General features: G+C 47.7%; 1 protein-coding gene across 2 annotated transcripts in view; it reads left to right on the top strand.

The window, feature by feature from the left end:
* Positions 1 to 24729, top strand: part of RPS19BP1 (ribosomal protein S19 binding protein 1) — a 36480-nt gene extending 11751 nt beyond the window's left edge. For both annotated transcript variants that reach the window (XM_063940515.1, XM_063940514.1), the window contains exons 3-4: positions 20221 to 20318; positions 22782 to 24729. In XM_063940515.1, coding sequence (XP_063796585.1) covers positions 20221 to 20318; positions 22782 to 22913 — 230 coding nt within the window. In that variant the 3' untranslated portion in view covers positions 22914 to 24729. The remainder of the gene's footprint in view (positions 1 to 20220; positions 20319 to 22781) is intronic.
* Positions 24730 to 24739: the final 10 nt, after the last annotated feature.

Genomic DNA, 24739 nt, shown 5'->3' with positions numbered 1-24739 from the left:
CACTCATAAAGCACCCCAATATACCTGTCCCATACCTTGAACCCCAATTTCCTAGTGCTGTTAGATGAAAATGCCAATCCTTGAGTACTGTGCTGCAATGTGTGGTTTGTTGGATTTGGTTTGATTTCATTGCCACATATATTGTCCTGCATTTCTTAAGAAATTATATTACTTTTCTCTTACGTCCTAGAGGAGACTGGGGTCCATATTCGTACCATAGGGCAGTGGTTCCCAAACTTTTTTAGTCCAAGGCACCCTTTGGGTCTCCCTGACTTTTTCAAGGCACCCTTACGCCAAAATAATTACGATGTATAGTGATAAGTATCAATTTATTTTCCGTAGTGTACATGAATACTCCACTATGGGGGTCATTCCGAGTTGGTCGCTCGCTAGCAGTTTTTTGCTGCCATGCAAACGCTAAGCCACCGCCTTATGGGAGTGTATATTAGCTTTGCAGAAGTGCGAACGCTTTCATCTCAGAACGGCTACAAAAATAATTTGTGCAGTTTTATAGCAGCTCAAAACCTACTCAGCGCTTGAGATCACTTCAGACCATTCAGTTTCCGGATTTGACGTCACAAACCTGCCCTGCGTTCACCCAGCCACGCCTGCGTTTTCCCTGGCACGCCTGCGTATTTCCGAACACTCCCTGAAAACGGTCAGTTGCCACCCAGAAACGCCCACATCATGTCAATCACTCTGCGGCAGCCATTGCGACTGAAATGCATCGCTAGACCGTGTGAAACTACATCGGTCGTTGTACTAGTACGTCGCGCGTGCGCTTTGCGACGCATACGCAGAAGTGCCGTTTTTTTAGCCTCATCGCCGCGCAGTGAACACCTGCAACCATTAAAAAAAATAAAACCCAGGCTTTGTATAAAATAACAGTTTTTTTTGCAGTCAAATCAATCTAAAAAGGCTCCTGTGCATCCATGCACCAAGACCAGCCCCCCAGCTGCTTACCAGCTTGTCGTCATGTAAAGGGGCCCTACATACACACTTAAAGATTTTACTGAACGATATGAACGTTCTCGTTCATTAAAGAATGAGAACTCGTTCATATCTTTCAGTGTGTAGGCACCACCGATGAACGATGTGCGGCCCGGCGCTTGTCCATCGTTGGTGCCGGCTCGTTCATACCTGCAGGCCAATATGGACAATCTTGTCCATATTAGCATGCAGGGCTATGGAGCCGGGTCACGGGGGGAGTGAAGAAACTTCACTCCCCCCATCACCTCCCCATCCACCGCCGGGTCGTTTGACGGCCATATCGACCGTCAGGCAGCTCGGCGGCGGGTCGCCGAGTGTGTAGGGCCCTTAAGTCACTTACAGCAGGCACCCCCCTCCTATAGATTTCCTAATGCAGCATTACTCACTTTCAGCCAACTCCTTGGCCACTCCAGCGCACTCCTTCGCCACTCCAGCCTGCTTGCAGCCGCACTCTCCACTGATTATTACACTCACAGGTTCCCCCTGCACACAAGCACATCCCGCATAACCACCCCTTACCTGCCAGGTGACTCCAGTCACCGGTTACCCCCCCTGTAGCTGAGAGCACATCCACCACCCCCCCTGTAGCTGAGAGCACATCCACCACCCCCCCCTGCACCTGAGAGCACAACATCCTCCCCCCTTCCCCTGCACCTGAGAGCACAACATCCCCCCCCCTGCAGCCGATCAACTGGCTGACTTCGGCTGTACGCCGCAGACATGCTGCAGACATCCCGCACTCTCCTTCCCCCCCCCACGGCGCCAGCTGATTACACATTGCTTACTAGACAGGCGCTCCAGCCGCCCGCGCTCCCCCTTCCCCCGCTGATTACTTAATAGACGGCCGCTCCAGCCGCCCGTGCCCCGCCCCCACGCTGATTACTTACTTGTTGCTGCACCCCCCCCCCCCCCCGGCTAACTACATACTGGACAGCCGCCCGCACCCCAGGGAGCCGCGGCGCACAGTTTGGGAAACCATGCCATAGGGTATAGACGGGTCCACTAGGAGCCATGGGCACTTTAAGAATTTGATAGTGTGGGCTGGCTCCTCCCTCTATGCCCCTCCTACCAGACTCAGTTTAGAAAATGTGCCCGGAGGAGCCGGTCACGCTTAGGGAAGCTCCTGAAGAGTTTTCTACATTTATTTTGCTGTTTGTTGTTTTCAGACAGCGCTATTGGGCAACAGCCTGTCTGCTTTGGTGGTGAAGGGGTTGGGGACGGCCCAACCTCCTCCAGGTTTAATGGTCCCGTTCCCCGCTGACAGGACACTGAGCTCCTGAGGGTCCTATTCGCAAGCCCCACCGCGGCGAACGTACAGACCCGCAGCACGCTGCCACCCCTAACAGAGCCAAAAGAGTGGTGAGTAGACGGACGGTGTCCCTGTTAGCGGGTCACCGGCTTCAGTGGTGGCATAAGGGTATGGAGCGCAGTGCTGACATGCACGCTGGGCTCCAGGGCTCAGGATGACATGCGGTGCGTGTGTCCCGCTGTGAGGGGCGCGCTGAGCCACTAATGAAATACCCACACTGGCAAACTAGCTTACAGGGGTTCTAACCCACTGTTAAGCAACAAACGTACCTCAGCCAGTATAAAAAACTGGGAAGACCGCACGCCATTACGGGGGCGGGGCTTCACTATGAGCGGACTTAGCAGCTCACCAGCGCGATTTTCCCTCTGCAGCTCTACACAGACAGACTGGCAGGGAAGCGCAGCTCCTTCACAAGGACTCCAGCTTGCCTCAGCGGTACCAGGGGGTCATAGCAAAGGGAGGGAGCAGTATTAGAATACTGAGCCTTTATTACAAATGCTTAGTTTGTGACCCAGCTACAATATAATTAGCTATAAGGGCGCTGTGTGGCTGGCTCCATCATACTCTGTGTCTCCCTAGGGGGCTCTGTGTGGGTTAACTGTGCTTTTAACCTATTCATCACTGTATGTGTGTGTTCTTTTCCATTTACTATGTCAAAGGAGTGTGTTTCATACACAGCAGAGTGTTTCTCTCAATCCGGGGGCTCACTGCCGTGTACTCGGGATAGTACACATTCTCAGGCTAGTGGATCTGAACCAGTATGGTTAGATTCATTAAAAGGGATGATTTCAAATATTTCAAATAAATTATCCCAAAATGAGAAGGAGACGCAATACTTAAGGCAATCTGTTGATGACCTGATGAATATGGATTCAGTGGTCATTCCAGCATCTCAAGCCCCTGCCATTTGTCCACTGAAGCGTACCCTGGCCCAAATCACTCAGGCTGATACCGATGATGAGGATGTATCGGATTCAGGAGGGGGGATGCTGCTTTGTCACAGGTAATACAGACCCTGATAGAAGCTATTAGAGACGTCCTGCACATCCCTGATAAGGTGTCAGAGGACGAGGAGGAATCTTATTTTAATGTGAAAAAGAAATCCTCAGCTACTTTCCCTGCATCTAGGGAATTAAATTACCTATTTGAAGCAACTTTGATAAATCCTGACAAGAAGTTTCAGGTCCCAAAACTGTTACTCGCATCCTTCCCGTTTCCTCAGGATGATTGGCAAAAAATAGGAAAACCCACCGATAGTTGACGCATCGGTTTCTAGATAGTTTTACCTGTTCCCGGGGCAGCTTCCTTGAAGGATGCTGCAGACCGCAAGATTGAGACCACTCTCAAATCTCTGTACACAGACATGGATCTCTAGGGCCATTGCAAAATGGTCAGGTAATCTAATTGACGAATTAGATTCCTTATCCAGAGGGGAGATAATTTTGCTCCTACAACATATACAGGATTCTGCTAGCTTTATGGTGGAGGCCATAAAGGAAATTGGATTACTCAATGCACGCACCACCGCCATGGCAGTGTCGGCACACAGGGGCTTGTGGCTACTCCAGTGGATTGCGGACGCGGATTCCAGGAAAGACATGGAAAGCCTACCTTTCACAGGTGAAGTCCTTTTTGGAGATGAACTGGATACGTGTATATCCAAGGCTACGGCGGGTAAGTCTCATACCTTCCTTCCGCAGCTCCCCCAGGCTAGAAAATCCTACACTGCTCCAACTTTCGGACAGCAAAGTTTAAAAACAAAACCAAAGGTTCTTCTACGGCCTATAAAGGCAATAGAGGTAAACCCAAAAAAACAGCAACTGCAGGTTCACAGGAACAGAACCCCGGTTCTGCTTCCTCTAAGCCCTCAGCATGACTGTGGGCTGCACTGCCTGGAAGACAGGCAGGTGGGAGCCCATTTGAGACTCTTAAGTCACATATGGGCAACATCATGCCAGGATCCCTGGGTCAAGGATTTTATAGCCCAGGGCTACAGACTGGAGTTTCAGGGGCTCCCACCTCACAGGTTCTTCAAATCAGGCTTACCAGCGTCTCAAGAAATGGGCCTATGTTTGGGCTCCATAAAAGTCCAAATTTCAGCCTTATCCATTTTTTTCCAGAAACAATTGGCTTCTCTCTCTGAGGTACAGACGTTTTTGAAGGGGGTTCTGCACATCCAACCGCCCTTTGTGCCTCCTACGGCGCCTTGGGATCTCAATGTGGTGTTGTAGTTCCTGCAATCGGAATGGTTTGAGCCTTTACAGGACGTAGACGTCAAGTTTCTTACGTGCAAGGCCGTCACACTTTTGGCATTGGCTTCTGCGAGGCGTGTGTCGGAGCTGGGGTCGTTGTCTCGCATGAGCCCCTATTTGATTTTTTCATGAAGATGGAGCTGAACTCAGAACTCGTCGGCAATTTCTTCCAAAGGTGGTGTCTGCGTTTCATGTCAACCAACCTATTGTGGTTACTGACACCTCTGCTACTTCAAAGTTCTTGGATGTTGTGAGGGCTTTGAAGATCTATGTGAAGCGGACAGCTTGTCACAGGAAATCTGACTCGCTGTTTGTTCTCTATGATCCCAATAAAATTGGGTGTCGTGCTTCAAAGCAGACTATTGCTCGCTGGATCAGACTTACTATCCAGCATGCTTATTCCAGGCAAGTTTGTCGTGTCCAAAATCTATACAGACCCACTCTACTAGGTCGGTGGGTTCTTCCTGGGCGGCAGCCCGGGGTGTCTCGGCTTTACAGCTCTGCCGAGCAGCTACTTGGTCAGGTTCGAACACATTTGCAAAGTTCTACAAGTTCGATACTTTGGCCTCTGAGGACCTTCAGTTTGGCCAATCAGCTCTGCAGGCACCTCAGCACTCTCACACCCGGTTTGGGAGATTTGGTACATCCCCATGGTACTAATATAGACCCCAGTATCCTCTAGGATGTAACAGAAAATAGGATTTTAATTACCTACCGATAAATCCTTTTCTCGTAGTCCGTAGAGGATACTGGGCGCCCGCCCAGCGCTTCGTTTCCTCCTGCACTGTTACTTGGTTAAGTATTGTTGGTTCAGCAGCTGCTGTTCCTGGTTTACAGTTTGGTTAGCTTGGCTTTCCTCTAGTTTGTGCATGCTGGTTCGGAATCTCGCCTTTGTCCTTTTTATATCCTTCTCTAAAAAGTATGTTAGTCTCCTCGTGCATTTTCCTAGACTGTCTGGTAGGAGGGGCATAGAGGGGGAGCCAGCGCACACAATCAAACTTCTGTAGTGCCCATGGCTCCAAGTGGACCCGTGTATACCCCATGGTACTAATATGGACCCCAGTATTCTCTTCGGACTATGAGAAAAGGATTTACTGGTAGGTATTTATTTTCCTCCTTTTTTTTCGTTACTTTTACAACATATCCACATACTGGGAAAGATTTCTAGATGGGCAAAACCATGTGCACTGCAGATATAACGTGCAGAAAGAGTTAGATTTGGGTGGGTTATTTTGTTTCTGTGCAGGGTGAATACTGGCTGCTTTGTTTTTACACTGCAATTTAGATTGCAGATTGAACACACCACACCCAAATCTAACGCTCTCTGCACATGTTATATCTGCCTCCCCAGCAGTGCACATGGTTTTGCCCAACTGCTAACAAAGTCCCTGCTGCGATCAACTCAGAATTACCCCCATTGTTCTAGTTTCTCTAACGTCCTAGTGGATGCTGGGACTCCGTCAGGACCATGGGGAATAGCGGGCTCCGCAGGAGACAGGGCACATCTAAATAAAGCTTTTAGGATCACATGGTGCGTACTGGCTCCTCCCCCTATGACCCTCCTCCAAGCCTCAGTTAGGTTTTTGTGCCCGTCCGAGAAGGGTGCAATCTAGGTGGCTCTCCTAAAGAGCTGCTTAGAAAAAGTTTTTTTAGGTTTAAATCTCAGTGGATCACTGCATCGAGGGACTTAGGGGAGAGATTTCCAACTCACCTGCGTGCAGGATGGATTGGAGTCTTAGGCTACTGGACACTTAGCTCCAGAGGGAGTCGGAACACAGGTCCTCCTGGGGTTCGTCCCGGAGCCGCGCCGCCGATCCCCCTTACAGACGCTGAAGACGGAGGTCCGGAAAGCAGGTGGCAGAAGACTCCTCAGTCTTCATGAAGGTAGCGCACAGCACTGCAGCTGTGCGCCATTGTTGCTACACGTCTCACTGATTCAGTCACGGAGGGTGCAGGGCGCTGCTGGGGGCGCCCTGGGCAGCAATATTAAATACCTTTAGTGGCAAAATAAATACATCACATATAGCCATTAAGGCTATATGTATGTATTTAACCCAGGCCAGTTTTCTTAAAACCCGGGAGAAAAGCCCGCCGAAAAAGGGGCGGAGCTTATTCTCCTCAGCACTCAGCGCCATTTTCCTGCTCAGCTCCGCTGGTGAGGAAGGCTCCCAGGACTCTCCCCTGCACTGCACTACAGAAACAGGGTAACAAAGAGAAGGGGGGCATAATTTGGCGATATTGATATATTAAAAGCGCTTATATCAAAAACAACACCTTCTAGGGTTGTTTATATACATTTATAGCGCTTTTGGTGTGTGCTGGCAAACTCTCCCTCTGTCTCCCCAAAGGGCTAAGAGGGTCCTGTCTTCGATTAGAGCATTCCCTGTGTGGCTGCTGTGTGTCGGTACGTGTGTGTCGACATGTATGAGGACGATGTTGGTGTGGAGGCAGAGCAATTGCCGGTAATGGTGATGTCACCCCCTAGGGAGTCGACACCGGAATGGATGGCTTTAGTTATGGAATTACGTGATAATGTTAGCACATTACAAAAGTCAGTTGACGAAATGAGACGGCCGGAAAACCAGTTAGTACCGGCTCAGGCGTCTCAGACACCGTCAGGGGCTGTAAAACGTCCCTTACCTCAGTCAGTCGACACGGGTACCGACACAGATGAATCTAGTGTCGACGGTGAAGAAACAAACGTATTTTCCAATAGGGCCACACGTTATATGATCACGGCAATGAAGGAGGCTTTGCAGATCTCTGATACTGCTGGTACCTCAAAGAGGGGTATTATGTGGGGGGTGAAAAAACTACCTGTAGCTTTTCCAGAATCAGAGGAATTGAATGACGTGTGTGACGAAGCGTGGGTTAACCCAGATAGAAAACTGCTAATTTCCAAGAAGTTATTGGCATTATACCCTTTCCCACCAGAGGTTAGGGCGCGCTGGGAAACACCCCCTAGGGTGGATAAGGCGCTCACACGTTTATCAAAGCAAGTGGCGTTGCCGTCTCCTGATACGGCCGCCCTCAAGGATCCAGCAGATAGGAGGCTGGAAACTACACTGAAGAGTATATACACACATACTGGTGTTATACTGCGACCGGCAGTAGCCTCAGCCTGGATGTGCAGTGCTGGGGTAGTGTGGTTGGATTCTCTGACTGAAAATATTGATACCCTGGATAGGGACAGTATTTTATTGACTCTAGAGCAATTAAAGGATGCTTTTCTTTATATGCGAGATGCTCAGAGGGATATTTGTACTCTAGCATCAAGAGTAAGCGCGATGTCCATATCTGCCAGAAGAAGTTTATGGACGCGACAGTGGTCAGGTGATGCGGATTCCAAAAGGCATATGGAAGTATTGCCATATAAAGGAGAGGAATTATTTGGGGTCGGTCTTTCGGACCTGGTGGCCACGGCAACTGCCGGCAAATCCACTTTTTTACCTCAGACCCCCTCCCAACAGAAAAAGACACCGTCTTTTCAGCCGCAGTCCTTTCGCTCCTATAAAAACAAGCGACCAAAAGGACAGTCTTATCTGCCGCGAGGCAGAGGAAAGGGTAAGAGAGGGCAGCAAGCAGCCCCTGCCCAGGACCAGAAGCCCGCCCCGGGTTCTACAAAGCCATCAGCATGACGCTGGGGCTTTACAAGCGGACTCAGGAGCGGTGGGGGGTCGACTCAAGATTTTCAGCAATCAGTGGGCTCGCTCACAAGTGGACCCGTGGATCCTGCAGATAATATCTCAGGGTTACATGTTGGAGTTCGAAAGGTCTCCCCCTCGCCGGTTCCTAAAGTCTGCTTTACCAACGTCTCCCTCAGAAAGGACGTCGGTTTTGGAAGCCATTCACAAGCTGTATTCTCAGCAGGTGATAGTCAAGGTACCCCTCCTACAACAGGGAAAGGGGTATTATTCCACACTATTTGTGGTACCGAAGCCGGACGGTTCGGTAAGACCTATTCTAAACCTGAAATCCTTGAACCTGTACATACAGAAATTCAAGTTCAAGATGGAGTCACTCAGAGCAGTGATAGCAAATCTGGAAGAAGGGGACTTCATGGTGTCCCTGGACATAAAAGATGCTTATCTGCATGTCCCAATTTACCCCTCACACCAAGGGTATCTCAGGTTCGTGATACAAGACTGTCATTATCAGTTTCAAACGCTGCCGTTTGGTTTGTCCACGGCCCCTCGGGTCTTTACCAAGGTAATGACCGAAATGATGGTTCTTCTACGAAGAAAATAAGAATTTACTTACCGATAATTCTATTTCTCGGAGTCCGTAGTGGATGCTGGGGTTCCTGAAAGGACCATGGGGAATAGCGGCTCCGCAGGAGACAGGGCACAAAAAGTAAAGCTTTAGGATCAGGTGGTGTGCACTGGCTCCTCCCCCTATGACCCTCCTCCAAGCCAGTTAGGTACTGTGCCCGGACGAGCGTACACAATAAGGGAGGAATTTTGAATCCCGGGTAAGACTCATACCAGCCACACCAATCACACCGTACAACTTGTGATCTAAACCCAGTTAACAGTATGATAACAGCGGAGCCTCTGAAAAGATGGCTCACAACAATAATAACCCGATTTTTGTAACTATGTACAAGTATTGCAGATAATCCGCACTTGGGATGGGCGCCCAGCATCCACTACGGACTCCGAGAAATAGAATTATCGGTAAGTAAATTCTTATTTTCTCTATCGTCCTAGTGGATGCTGGGGTTCCTGAAAGGACCATGGGGATTATACCAAAGCTCCCAAACGGGCGGGAGAGTGCGGATGACTCTGCAGCACCGAATGAGAGAACTCCAGGTCCTCTTTTGCCAGGATATCAAATTTGTAGAATTTTACAAACGTGTTCTCCCCTGACCACGTAGCTGCTCGGCAGAGTTGTAATGCCGAGACCTCTCGGGCAGCCGCCCAAGATGAGCCCACCTTCCTTGTGGAATGGGCCTTAACCGATTTAGACTGTGGCAGGCCTGCCTCAGAATGTGCAAGTTGAATTGTGTTACAAATCCAACGAGCAATCGACTGCTTAGAAGCAGGCGCACCCAACTTGTTGGGTGCATACAGTATAAACAGCGAGTCAGATTTTCTGACTCCAGCTGTCCTGGAATATATTTTCAGGGCCCTGACAACTTCTAGCAACTTGGAGTCCTCCAAGTCCCTAGTAGGTGCAAGGCACCACAATAAGCTGGTTCAGGTGAAACACTGACACCACCTTAGGGAGAGAACTGGGGACGAGTCCGCAGCTCTGCCCTGTCCGAATGGACAAACAGATATGGGCTTTTTTGAGAAAAAACCACCAATTTGACACTCGCCTGGTCCAGGCCAGGGCCAAGAGCATGGTCACTTTTTATGTGAGATGCTGCAAATCCACATATTTGACTGGTTTTAAACCAATGTGATTTGAGAAATCCCAGAACTACGTTGAGATCCCACAGTGCCACTGGAGGCACAAAAAAGGGGTTTGTATATGCAATACTCCCTTGACAAACTTCTGGACTTCAGGAACTGAAGCCAATTCTTTCTGGAAGAAAATTTACAGGGCCGAATTTGAACCTTAATGGACCCCAATTTGAGGCCCATAGACACTCCTGTTTGCAGGAAATGCAGGAAACGACCGAGTTGAAATTTCTTTGTGGGGCCTTCCTGGCCTCACACCACGCAACAAATTTTCGCCACACGTGGTGATAATGTTGTGCGGTCACCTCCTTTCTGGCTTTGACCAGGGTAGGAATGACCTCTTCCGGAATGCCTTTTTTCCCTTAGGATCCGGCTTTCCATCGCCATGCCGACAAACGCAGCTGCGGTAAGTCTTGGAACAGACATGGTACTTGCTGAAGCAAGTCCCTTCTTAGCGGCAGAGGCCATAAGACCTCTGTAAGCATCTCTTGAAGTTCCGGGTACCAAGTCCTTCTTGGCCAATCCGGAGCCATGAGTATAGTTCTTACTCCTCTACGTCTTATAATTCTCAGCACCTTAGGTATGAGAAGCAGAGGAGGGAACACATACACCGACTGGTACACCCACGGTGTTACCAGAACGTCCACATCTATTGCCTGAGGGTCCCTTGACCTGGCGCAATACCTGTCCCGTTTTTTGTTCAGACGGGACGCCATCATGTCCACCTTTGGTATTTCCCAACGGTTTACAATCATGTGGAAAAAACTTCTCAATGAAGTTTCCACTCTCCCGGGTGGAGGTCGTGCTGAGGAAGTCTGCTTCCCAGTTTCCATTCCCGGGATGAAAAACTGCTGACAGTGTTATCACATGATTTTCCGCCCAGCGAAAAGTCCTTGCAGTTTCTGCCATTGCCCTCCTGCTTCTTGTGTCGCCCTGTCTGTTTACGTGGGCGACTGCCGTGATGTTTTTCCCACTGGATCAATACCGGCTGACCTTGAAGCAGAGGTCTTGCTAAGCTTAGAGCATTATAAATTTACCCTTAGCTCCAGTATATTTATGTGGAGAAAAGTCTCCATACTTGATCACACTCCCTGGAAATTTTTCCCTTGTGTGACTGCTCCCCAGCCTCTCAGGCTGGGCTCCGTGGTTACCAGCATCCAATCCTGAATGCCGAATCTGCGGCCCTCTAGAAGATGAGCACTCTATAACCACCACAGGAGAGACACCCTTGTCCTTGGATATTGGGTTATCCGCTGATGCATCTGAAGATGCGATCCGGACCATTTGTCCAGCAGATCCCACTGAAAAGTTCTTACGTGAAATCTGCCGAATGGAATTGCTTCGTAGGAAGCCACCATTTTTACCAGGACCCTTGTGCAATGATGCACTGTTTTTAGGAGGTTCCTGACTTGCTCGGATAACTCCCTGGCTTTCTCTTCCGGGAGAAACACCTTTTTCTGGACTGTGTCCAGAATCATCCCTAGGCACAGCAGACGTGTCGTCGGGATCAGCTGCGATTTTGGAATATTTAGAATCCACCCGTGCTGATTGTAGCAGTATCCGAGATAGTGCTACTCCGACCTCCAACTGTTCCCTGGACTATGCCCCTATCAGGAGATCGTCCAAGTAAGGGATAATTAAGACGCCTTTTCTTCGAAGAAGAATCATCAATTCGGCCATTACCTTGGTAAAGACCCCGGGGTGCCGTGGACAATCCAAACGGCAGCGTCTGAAACTGATAGTGACAGTTCTGCACCACGAACCTGAGGTACCCTTAGTGAGAAGGGCAAATTTGGGACATAGAGGTAAGCATCCCTGATGTCCCGGGACACTATATAGTCCCCTTCTTCCTGGTTCGTTATCACTGCTCTGAGTGACTTCATCTTAATGTGAACCTTTGTAAGTGTTCAAAAAAAAATTTTTTTAGAATAAGTCTCACCTAGCCTTCTGGCTTCAGTACCACAATATAGTGTGGAATAATACCCCTTTTCTGTAGTAGGAGGGGTAATTTAATTGTCACCTGCTGGGAACACAGCTTGTGAATTTTTTCCCATACTACCTCCTTGTCGGAGGGAGACTTGGTAAAGCAGACTTCAGGAGCCTGCGAAGGGGAAACGTCTCGACATTCCCATCTGTACCCCCGGGATACTACATGTAGGATCCAGGGGTCCTGTACGGTCTCAGCGCCATGCTGAGAACTTGTCAGACGCGGTGGAACGCTTCTGTTCCTGGGAATAGGCTGCCTGTTGCAGTCTTCTTCCCTTTCCTCTATCCCTGGGCAGATATGATCTTATAGGGACGAGAGGACTGAGGCTGAAAAGACGGTGTCTTTTTCTGCAGAGATGTGACTTAGGGTAAAAAACGGTGGATTTTCCAGCAGTTGCCGTGACCACCAGGTCCGATGGACCGACCCCAAACAAGTCCTCTTCCTTTATACGGCCATACTGTGCCGTTTGGAATCTGCATCACCTGACCACTGTCGTGTCCATAACATCTTCTGGCAGTTATGGACATCGCGTTTATTCATGATGCCAGAGTGCAAATATCCCTCTGTGCATCTCGCATATATAGAAATGCTCTATAGTCAATAAAATACTGTCCCTGTCAAGGGTATCAATATTTTTAGTCAGGGAATCCGACCAAGCCACCCTAGCTCTGCACATCCAGGCTGAGGCGATCGCTGGCCGCAGTATAACACCAGTATGTGTGTATATACTTTTTATTATATTTTCCAGCCTTGTCAGCTGGTCCTTGAGGACGGCCCTATCTATAGACGGTACCGCCACTTGTTTTGATAAGCGTGTGAGCGCCTTATCCACCTTAAGGGGTGTTTCCCAACGCGCCCTAACTTCTGGCGGGAAAGGGTATACCGCCCATAATTTTCTATCGGGGGGAACCCACGCATCATCACACACTTTATTTAATTTATCTGATTCAGGAAAAACTATGGTAGTTTTTTCACATCCCACATAATACCCTCTTTTGTGGTACTTGTAGTATCAGAAATACGTAACACCTCCTTCATTGCCTTTAACGTGTGGCCCTAATAAGGAATACGTTTGTTTATTCACCGTCGACACTGGATTCAGTGTCCCTGTCTGTGTCTGTGTCGACCGACTAAAGTAAACGGGCGTTTTAAAAACCCTTGACGGTGTTTTTGAGACGTCTGGACCGTACTAATTGTTTGTCGGCCGTCTCATGTCGTCAACCGACCTTGCAGCGTGTTGACATTATCACGTAATTTCCTAAATAAGCCATCCATTCCGGTGTCGACTCCCTAGAGAGTGACATCACCATTACAGGCAATTGCTCCGCCTCCTCACCAACATCGTCCTCCTACCTGTCGACACACACGTACCGACACACAGCACACACACACGGAATGCTCTGATAGAGGACAGGACCCACTAGCCCTTTGGAGAGACAGAGGGAGAGTTTGCCAGCACACACCAAAAACGCTATAATTATATAGGGACAACCTTATATAAGTGTTTTCCCTTATAGCATCTTAATATATATATAAGCATATCGCCAAATTAGTGCCCCCCCTCTCTGTTTTAACCCTGTTTCTGTAGTGCAGTGCAGGGGAGAGCCTGGGAGCCTTCCCTCCAGCCTTTCTGTGAGGGAAAATGGCGCTGTGTGCTGAGGAGATAGGCCCCGCCCCTTTTTCGGGCGGCCTCGTCTCCCGCTCTTAACGGATTCTGGCAGGGGTTAAATATCTCCATATAGCCTCCGGAGGCTATATGTGAGGTATTTTTAGCCAAAATAGGTATTCATTTGCCTCCCAGGGCGCCCCCCTCCCAGCGCCCTGCACCCTCAGTGACTGCCGTGTGAAGTGTGCTGAGAGGAAAATGGCGCACAGCTGCAGTGCTGTGCGCTACCTTTAGAAGACTGAGGAGTCTTCTGCCGCCGATTCTGGACCACCTCTTACTTCAGCATCTGCAAGGGGGCCGGCGGAAGACTCCTCAGTCTGTACCTGTGATCGTCCCTCTGGAGCTGATGTCCAGTAGCCAAGAAGCCAATCCATCCTGCACGCAGGTGAGTTCACTTCTTCTCCCCTAAGTCCCTCGTTGCAGTGATCCTGTTGCCAGCAGGACTCACTGTAAAATAAAAAACCTAAGCTAAACTTTCCTAAGCAGCTCTTTAGGAGAGCCACCTAGATTGCACCCTTCTCGGCCGGGCACAAAATCTAACTGGCTTGGAGGAGGGTCATAGGGGGAGGAGCCAGTGCACACCACCTGATCCTAAAGCTTTACTTTTTGTGCCCTGTCTCCTGCGGAGCCGCTATTCCCCATGGTCCTTTAAGGAACCCCAGCATCCACTAGGACGATAGAGAAAAGGCGTATTAATTATCCCTTACTTGGACGATCTCCTGATAAGGGCGAAGTCCAGAGAACAGTTGGAAGTCGGTGTAGCACTATCCCAGGTAGTGCTTCAGCAACACGGGTGGATTCTGAATCTTCCAAAATCTCAATTGACCCCGACAACTCGTCTGCTGTTCCTGGGAATGATTCTGGACACGGTTCAGAAAAAGGTGTTTCTCCCGGAGGAGAAAGCAAGGGAGTTATCCGAACTTGTCAGGAACCTCCTAAAACCAGGAACTGTGTCAGTACATCAATGCACAAGAGTCCTGGGAAAGATGGTGGCTTCTTACGAAGCGATTCCATTCGGCAGATTCCATGCACGGACATTTCAGTGGGATCTGCTGGACAAATGGTCCGGATCGCATCTGCACATGCATCAGCGGATAACACTGTCACCAAGAACAAGGTTGTCTCTCCTGTGGTGGTTGCAGAGTGCCCATCTGTTAGAGGGCCGCAGATTCGGCATACAGGACTGGGTCCTGGTGACTACGGATGCCAGCCTACGAGGCTGGGGAGCAGTCACACAGGGAAGAAACTTCCAGGGCGTGTGGTCAAACCTGGAGACGTCCCTTCACATAAATATACTGGAGCTAAGAGCGATCTACAATGCTCTAAGCCTGGCAAAATCGCTGCTTCAGGGTCAGCCGGTGTTGATCCAGTCGGACAACATCACGGCAGTCGCCCACGTAAACCGACAAGGCGGCACGAGAAGCAGAAGAGCAATGACAGAAGCTGCAAGGATTCTGCGCTGGGCGGAGAATCATGTCATAGCACTGTCAGCAGTGTTCATCCCGGGAGTGGACAACTGGGAAGCAGACTTCCTCAGCAGACACGACCTTCACCCGGGAGAGTGGGGACTTCATCCAGAAGTCTTCCACATGATTGTGAACCGTTGGGAAAGACCAAAGGTGGACATGATGGCGTCTCGCCTCAACAAAAAATTGGACAGATATTGCGCCAGGTCAAGAGACCCTCAGGCAATAGCTGTGGACGCTCTGGTAACACCGTGGGTGTACCAGTCAGTGTATGTGTTCCCTCCTCTGCCTCTCATACCAAAGGTACTGAGAATTATACGGAAAAGAGGAGTAAGAACAATACTGGTGGCTCCGGACTGGCCAAGAAGAACTTGGTATCCGGAACTTCAAGAGATGCTCACGGAGGATCCATGGCCTCTACCTCTAAGAAGGGATCTGCTTCAGCAGGGACCTTGTATGTTCCAAGACTTACCGCGTCTGCGTTTGACGGCATGGCGGTTGAACGCCGGATTCTAAAAGAAAAGGGCATTCCAGAGGAAGTTATTCCTACCTTGATTAAGGCTAGAAAGGAAGTGACTGTACAACATTATCACCGCATTTGGCGAAAATATGTTGCGTGGTGTGAGGCCAAGAAGGCTCCAACGGAAGAATTTAAATTGGGTCGATTCTTACATTTCCTGCAAGCAGGATTGTCTATGGGCCTAAAATTGGGGTCCATTAAAGTTCAAATTTCGGCCTTATCAATCTTCTTCCAGAAGGAATTGGCATCAGTGCCTGAAGTACAAACTTTTGTCAAAGGTGTACTACATATACAACCCCCAATAGTGCCTCCAGTGGCACCGTGGGATTTGAACGTAGTTTTGAATTTTCTCAAATCTCATTGGTTTGAGCCTCTAAAATCGGTAGATTTAAAATACCTTACATGGAAGGTAACCATGCTATTGGCCCTGGCTTCAGCCAGGAGAGTTTCAGAGTTGGCGGCTTTATCATACAAAAGCCCATATCTGATTTTCCATTCGGACAGGGCAGAACTGCGGACACGTCCTCATTTTCTCCCTAAGGTGGTTTCGGCTTTTCACTTGAACCAGCCTATTGTGGTGCCTGCGGCTACTAGCGACTTGGAGGACTCCAAGTTACTGGACGTTGTCAGAGCATTAAAAATATATATTTCAAGGACAGCTGGAGTCAGAAAATCTGACTCGTTGTTTATATTGTATGCACCCAACAAGATGGGTGCTCCTGCGTCTAAACAGACGATTGCACGTTGGATCTGTAGCACAATCCAACTTGCACATTCTGTGGCAGGCCTGCCACAGCCTAAATCTGTAAAGGCCCACTCCACAAGGAAAGTGGGCTCATCTTGGGCGGCTGCCCGAGGGGTCTCGGCATTACAACTTTGCCGAGCAGCTACGTGGTCAGGGGAGAACACGTTTGTAAAATTTTACAAATTTGATACTCTGGCTAAGGAGGACCTGGAGTTCTCTCATTCGGTGCTGCAGAGTCATCCGCACTCTCCCGCCCGTTTGGGAGCTTTGGTATAATCCCCATGGTCCTGACGGAGTCCCAGCATCCACTAGGACGTTAGAGAAAATAAGAATTTACTTACCGATAATTCTATTTCTCATAGTCCGTAGTGGTTGCTGGGCGCCCATCCCAAGTGCGGATTGTCTGCAATACTTGTACATAGTTATTGTTACAAAGATCGGGTTATTACTATTGTTGTGAGCCATCTTTTCAGAGGCTACTTCGTTTTTTGTTATCATACTGTTAACTGGGTTCAGATCACAAGTTGTACGGTGTGATTGGTGTGGCTGGTATGAGTCTTACCCGGGATTCAAGATCCTTCCTTATTGTGTACGCTCGTCCGGGCACAGTACCTAACTGAGGCTTGGAGGAGGGTCATAGGGGGAGGAGCCAGTACGCACCATGTGATCCTAAAAGCTTTATTTAGATGTGCCCTGTCTCCTGCGGAGCCCGCTATTCCCCATGGTCCTGACGGAGTCCCAGCATCCACTACGGACTATGAGAAATAGAATTATCGGTAAGTAAATTCTTATTTTTGTCCTTGCGAGTAACATATGGGGCATCACAGTACTCTGATTTGCACAAAATCCTGTTAGGGATTAGATATATACTGTACTTTAGTATAGACTTTCAGTATGGATTGTTATACAGGCAGTAGGGTAGATATAAAATTAGTCATTATGGGGGAACGTGTTATATGCGCTGATACTGCTTCTCTCCATGTATGATTGTGCCGATGTGCGGTATATGACAGTGGCGCATAAATTATTGGTGCTGCTGTCTACAAGATAGCACGCCGATGTGCGGGGGCAATGTATGATCTGTCAGTGGCACTGACCATTCCGACACCTGCAGCTATCCATTTCGACAGCTGCAGGTGGTGTTGCCCATGCACCACAGCCAGGTAGAGCATTGGTTGTCGTGGCTTCAGGCTCTGGGCTGCTCAAGAGATCTCGCAATAGTAGCGGCTCTGGCCCGCGGGGAGAGTCCTTGCATCAGCACTAGGCTGATGCGATGTGGGGCACTGTCAGCGATACCCGGAGGGAGGAGTTTTCACTCCCTCACTTCGGCAGACAAGATGTCAATACAACTTGTCGGTGTAGCTTCCTGCTTCTCCACAGTTATGAGGTGTAGCAGGAAGTGCGTTAGCGGTACCTTCCGTGCCACTATAATGCATCTCACCCTGTGTCTGGATATGGAATAGATCATCATATCAACATTACTTTTTCTGTCACTACTTTTACAATGGATGTTTATATAATGTACTATAGTGATTGTTTCCCCACTCCAGTCCTCAGGGACTTCTAACAGGGCTTGATTTCCAGATCTCCTAATAGGTGCACAGATGACCACATTACTGGTTGTCACATTTTAGAAGATCCACAGTGCTTGTGATGCTGAGGATATCTGTGAAGTATGCACTGTTAGAAGCCCAGAGGAATGAAGCTAGGAATACTGTACTATACTATTCTTTTTTTAATTCAATAATTTTTATTTTAAGTATTGCAAGGTGAACATATAAACCCACAAAAAATAAACCCCATACAGTAGCAAATATGTCAGGACAGATAAGGTACACATGTACAATAAACAGAGGATCAACATCCATACACAAGTGTCATAGAACATACAAAAGAATAGTCATACTATACACGTCGGGATATATAAATTGCCCATATACAGTAAAAGAGATAGGATCAATGCGGGAGGGTGACACCTATAAACAAATGCCATAGAACATGCAATAGGATAATCACATTATATGCAACACACATTGACAGGTATTATATCACCCGAAGGCGCCATTCAAGTTCACTGTATAAAGATATGAAAGGAGTACATATAGTATAAATTGCTTCCAGAGAAAAGGGAATACACTTTACTCCACCCTTGCCAAACCCAGATAGATGGATTGCACATTCAAAAAGAAAGAAGCATCAAATATAAGATTATCAAAAGCTGACCTAGGATCAGTTATCAATCCCTCTATCTGCCCAAAATCTACACCAACCTAAACAAAATAAAATATAACACCCAAAGCAAACCACCCCATACGCCTCCACCCTGTATGACCTACCTCCAACTTAGGTACAGTATACTTGGATACCTAGCAAACCCCCCCACTAACTATACTATAGCCTACCCAACCCCCCTCCCCCTACTACACTACCTCCACTAAGTAAGCCCGAACTAGCTTCTCCCATACCACCCCCCACCCCCCCCACGCCAAAAAATTAAAGAATAAGTTGCAAGGACTAAATACTAATTGCCCATAGCCAGAAAATACCCGGCTCTCCCGATTTTTATATGGATATATCAAATCCACAATATACAGTATGAAACGGCACCATCACAAAATCACCATAGGTATTATATAATACACACTGAGTATCAGTCCAGCCAGTCCTCCAGCACATGTAGGATCGCGATGATAGTCACATCCCCAGTCACCCAGGGCCAGACACAAAAGGAGATAAAGTACTTAAAAGCCAGATGTCGAAACCTCCCGGCTAGCCACGGACACGTAAAACACTTAAAATATATGGGTGAGCAGACGAAAGACTGCAATACAGTCCACAGAAAGATAGAATCCGCTTTCAGGAGGTTATTGTCGGAGTCCAGGGATCCATCAGTGGACAGGAATACAGACACAGGCGAAAGCACTCCTTGTACACCGAATGAGTCCAGGAGTGACTCTGGTAGTAGGGACCCAAAGGATGGAGATATCAGCTGCCACAGTATCAAATTTAGCAATGAGTCATTCGGTAGAGGCATGAATAGCCAGAAGAGGCTGGTGCATAGGGACAGCCATCTTTAGACAAAGTCAGACAAGGAAGGCGGAAGCAGGTGTCCAAATGGCGGCAGCCGGCACACCACCAAATCTTACCAGCAGCCGCAATGGGCACAGTCACTGCAGAAAGCAGGCGAGTAAATTACAGAGAGCGCCCCTAGCCAGTAGCAGAGTATCGCCAAAGGAGCATGGATCCTCTGAGTGGCCGAACAGGACTCGGTGATCAGGCAAGATGGCGCCAAGCTGCAAGCACCACACCCCAAACACAGCAGCAACAGTCGGGTGGCCGAAGGAGAACAGGCAGCCAGGGTCTTTCACCAAACACAACCGCTAGCAGGGTGAGAACTGCAGGGTAAGTATATAATTGCTGACTATCCCCAGGAGCTGGAGGTAGAGACGCCAACACCAGGAATGAAGGACCGGCCGCAGAGAGCGTCATGAAACAAGCAGGGAATCGCCACTTAAAAGTCCCCACACGGAGCCTCCAGTAATCAGGAACAGTTCCCCAGTAAATCCAGCAGTGTGACCGAAAAAAAATAGTATATATAACAGGATATAACAAGGATGGCAGCGGGAGAGTCGGACAAACGCTCCCTTTACTCCAGGCCATGCCCTGTACTATACTGTTCTTGATGTAACCTTGTAAAACAACAAATAATGAGTTTAACATGTATTTTTATATCTTGAAGGAACTTCCTTATGATCTCATTATGTAATATATTTGAGCTCACACATTATGTTATGGTAATTGAAGATCGTGTTTAAATAAGTAAGTTGATACCTGACTTACATCTAGCACAGGAAAAGTATAATTCGTTCTCTTGTTGTAGAGGAGTATATGAAGCACACGGCGCAGGACCATCTGGAGCAGAACCTCCGGTACATGCTTGGTTCCCGCACTGCTACAAAAAATGATGTTGTCAGTAAGGTGAGTGATTTGCAGCTGACAACAGAACAGTGTTTTACTAATGCAACTTCATGCTACAATAGCCAGGGGTACAGTGGTGCTTGAAAGTGTTTGAACCCTACAGAGTTTTCTATATTAATGCTGAAATAACACCAGTACTAAAAGTAGATAGAGAATCGAATCAGACAAAAACATTAGACATGTTCATTTTTTTTTTTATTGAGGAAAACTATCCAATGTCCCGTGTCTGTGAGTGGCAGAAGTTTCTGAACCTTTACTTTCAGTATCTAGTATGACCCCCTTGTGCAGCAATAATTGCATCTAAATGTATCCGGTAATTGTTGATTAATCCTGAACATCGGCTTGGAGGAATTTTACCCCATTCCTCCGTACAAAACACCTTCAACTCTGTTATGTTGGTTGGTTTCCTCCCATGAACTGCTCGCTTCAGGTCCTTCTACAACATTTCAGTTAGATTAAGGTCAGGACTTTGACTTGGCCATTCCAAAACTGTAAATGTATTCTTCTTTAACTGGTCTTTGGTCAAATGACTTGTGTGCTTTGGGTCGTTGTCTTGCTGTATGACCCACATTCTCTTGAGATGCAGCTCATGGACAGATGTCCTGACATTTTCCTTTAGAATTTTGTGGTATAATTTAAAATTCATTGTCCAATCAATGACGGCAAGTCGTCATGAGCCAGATGCAGAAAAACAGGCCCAACCATGATACTCCCACTGCCTTGTTTCATAGATGGTATGAGTTTTTTTTGCTGGAATGTAGTGTTCGCATTTCTCCAAACATAACTCTCCTCATTTAGGCCAAAAATCTCTATTTTGGACTTGTATGTTCACAAAACATTGTTCCAATAACCTTCTGGCTTGTCCAGGTGATCTTTAGCAAACTACAGACTGGCAACAATGTTCTTTTTAGAGACCAACAGCTTTTTTTCTTGCAATCCTGCCATGCACACCATTGTTGTTCAGTGTCCTCCTGATTGTGGACTTATGAACATTAACATTAGCTAATGTGAAAAAGGCCTTCAGTTGCTTAGAGATTACCTTGGACTCTTTTGTGACCTTCCAAATTATTAGATGCCTTGCTCTTGACGTGATTTTGTTGGTCAACCAGACCTGGGGAGCGTAATAATGGTCTGGAATTTACTCCATTTTGTACAAAATCTGTCTGACTGTTGATTGGTGGAGTCGAAACTTTTTAGAGATGGGTTTTGTAACCTTTTCCAGCCTGATGAGCATGAAAAACTCTTCTCCTCAGGTCCTCAGAAATCTCCTTTGTTGTTCGTGGCATGATACACTTCCACAAATGTGTTGTGAACATCAGATTTCGATAGCTCCATGTTCTGCAAAGCCTAAAGGTTCACATACTTTTGACACTCACAGATGTGCGACATTTTCCTCAATAAAAAAAAAAGAGCACATCTAAAAAAATAAATAAAAATTCTCATTTGTTTGATGTGATTTTCTTTATCTACTTTTATGACTTGTGTGAAAATCTGAGGTAGTTTTAGGCCAAATGTAAGCAAAAATAAAGAAAATTCACAGACATTTAAGCACAACTGTATTTATAGGGTAAACGTGGATTTATGGCAGACATACCACAAAGTGGCAGCATGCTGCAGCTGTGTTTAATTTTGGTATATTTTCTTTTCTCTTCCTAAGCTTTTAACATGTTAGATTTTATTTAGCAACAAAGTGCTGTTTTAAAAATACATTTTTTTAAAGGATTTAATTCCTGTTTGGAAATTAGTCAATTGCAGTGACTAAGGGGTCTGGGGAAATCTGTTCCAAACACTAAAATAGGGAGAGCCAAGTGAAAACTGTTTCCTCTGTTAAGTGCGATGCTTATTTATATTTAAGAAATGCAGGTGGAGAGACAGATAAGTATTTGCAGAAATCGTGTGTAGAAAATCATCCCCATCTTGTAATTGGGTGTAGATGGGTGGCTTATTGGTAATGTGGATGTTAATGCTGGGCATACATTGTCAGATAAAAAGGTCTGTTTTTTTTACAAGCTGAAATCTCTCCGATATTGTGGCTACACACTGTAAGATCTTAGTGTGTAAAGCAGGCCTGGTCAACCTGTTGCTCTCCAGCTGTTGTGAAACTACACATCCCAGCATGCCTGTCACAGTTTTTTTTAGCATTCTCTAATAGCAAAACTGTGGCTGGGCATGTTGGGACTTGCAGTTTCACAACAGCTGGAGAGCCACAGGTTTGCAGGCTTGGTGTAAAGCCACTATATCGGCTTTCCTCGCCTGGGGAGGAGACATTTCCTCGGGTCTTCCCTGTGAAGTAATGGGAAATGTTGGGCGGACAATATTTTTATGCATGACCATCCCATCATCACTTATCTATTGCAGGTATGATTGTCGGTACGTTAGACACATAATGTATGCACAGATGCATGCAGGATGCTACACTGCAGATTTTATGTCTAGGCTAAGCCCGTTTTTATTTTCTTACAGGTCTTGAATCACCACCGTGGGCGTAAAGCAAGAGACCGGCAAATGAAGAAGAAAAAGCGAGCACAGGAGAAGTCTGTGTTCTCTGATGCAGACTTCAAACGTTTTGAAAAGGAGTACTTTGCGGGCAAATAATTTGGGCAGCAAAGAAAGGGGACTGTTGCTGGCAGATGCCATAGTCTGTTTCTTCCTGTAAGCCAACTGCGTGACTTTGTTCCTTGTCGCAGGAAAAGTTTAATCAAAACAGCAGCAGAACAACAAAGTATTAGGAGTAAATGTTTCTGGACTTTGTATCATGCAACAATTGCACCAGCATTTGTAAACCAATAACACCTTACCATCATAGGTGTGCGCAGCACATTTTATTTGTGTGTGCACCAGCATAGGGGCATGTCTAACACCACCTATTGGGCGAAAAAGAGGATGGAGTGCAGAATGGGATGGGTACGTGGGACTGACTGTCAATCTCAGAATGCAGGCGCTGGCATGTGAACAAGATTAACAACCTGTTACTTAAAGCATGTTCACTAGATCGGTATTACAACTGTAAACATACAAGCTACTGTAGGCAGCATCCCTCACACCCCAGAACCCCTCTCAGTACAACACCCCTCCCCTCTCAGTACAGCACCCCTCTCCCCTCACAGATCCTTACAGCACAGTATCCTTCATGGCTCCTCTTTCCCCTTATATCCCTCTTCTCCCTTCACATACAGAACCTGCTCCATACAGGGGCCAGTGATCGTCATGGGCAGGCTAGAAATCACTCCGTGCAGCTGTGGGCACTGTCATGTCGGGAGCTGGGCTGAGATGAGATGGTGCTTCCACAGTGTGTGTGGCTGCGTAAAATAGAAACATAGAATTTGGCGGCAGGTAAGAACCACTTCGCCAATCTAGTCTGCCCATGTACACTTTCATTAAAACTGTGACATGAGGGCTACACATCCCACTGCCTGCAGACGCTTTATCTATAAATTATAGACTTTAATGCATGTAACTACCACAGTCCTGACGCCACCACCTGATTTTACCTGACCTGCAGGTAAAAGCTGTGATTACCTTGGGTCCTAGAAGCAATAACAGTAGACCAGTGGGGAATCCCAGGAAGGCCAATCTATTCCCCGCCCCCTTGAGCTATGCATGCATGACAGGTGACTAGTCTTGGCTGTGGGATTGTCAGATTCTGGGATACCCACCGTGCCCCCGGATGACTCCGTACACCCTGGTGACAGCAGACAATGGCCTGGCTGGGATGAAGCAGCCTCTGCTGCCAGTTCCAGCAAGGGCTCGTGGTAGTGAGTCCTGGAACCCAGAAAGGTGCTATTTTCCAGTGATCACTACCGCTTTCTGCTGACACCTGGCCTGGAATTCCCCTCATCCAGGTGATGGGCACCTCAGAGCCATTTTCCAGCGCCCCAACTTCTGGACCCGTGGCTCGGTTCTGTAGCACAGAACAGAAGTGGCTTTTACCCTGATTGGCTGTTCCGTGCAGTCCCCGATGTGTCAGCCGGGAAAGGCAGCCATACTATGCGTAATTGGCCCGCTACATGCAAGGGGGTGGAGCCTTGGTAAAGGTGCAGGGCCTATCGGGACCCCTGTTCACATTACTGTACAGGGGCATGCCTAGCAGTCTGAGTAGCTGGGCTGCCCTTAGGTGCTCACGTGTGTGTATTCTCCCCCTTCCCCACCAGCACCACCTCTGGTATTGTCCAGGGGAAATAGTGGGACAGTTGGGAGGTATGCAGCCGGTACTTGCCAGGGCTGATGCAGCTTTTAACATTGGCACAGCATCCGATCTGCTGTGTGGTGATGTCAGACATTAGGGTGTGCCTGTGCACTCAAGGCTATACCCCCCCCCCCCCCCCCACACACACACTTGTGCATGCACCTATGCTTACCATGAAAATTGCTGTAATCTAGATATCTGTAAAATAAAATACATATACTATTACTATGTAGAT

The sequence above is a fragment of the Pseudophryne corroboree genome, chromosome 9 (genome assembly GCF_028390025.1).
Source record: "Pseudophryne corroboree isolate aPseCor3 chromosome 9, aPseCor3.hap2, whole genome shotgun sequence".
Taxonomy (NCBI): domain Eukaryota; kingdom Metazoa; phylum Chordata; class Amphibia; order Anura; family Myobatrachidae; genus Pseudophryne; species Pseudophryne corroboree.
The sequence above is the reverse complement of the archived record's forward strand: the minus strand, read 5'-3'. Positions and strand labels throughout refer to the sequence as shown.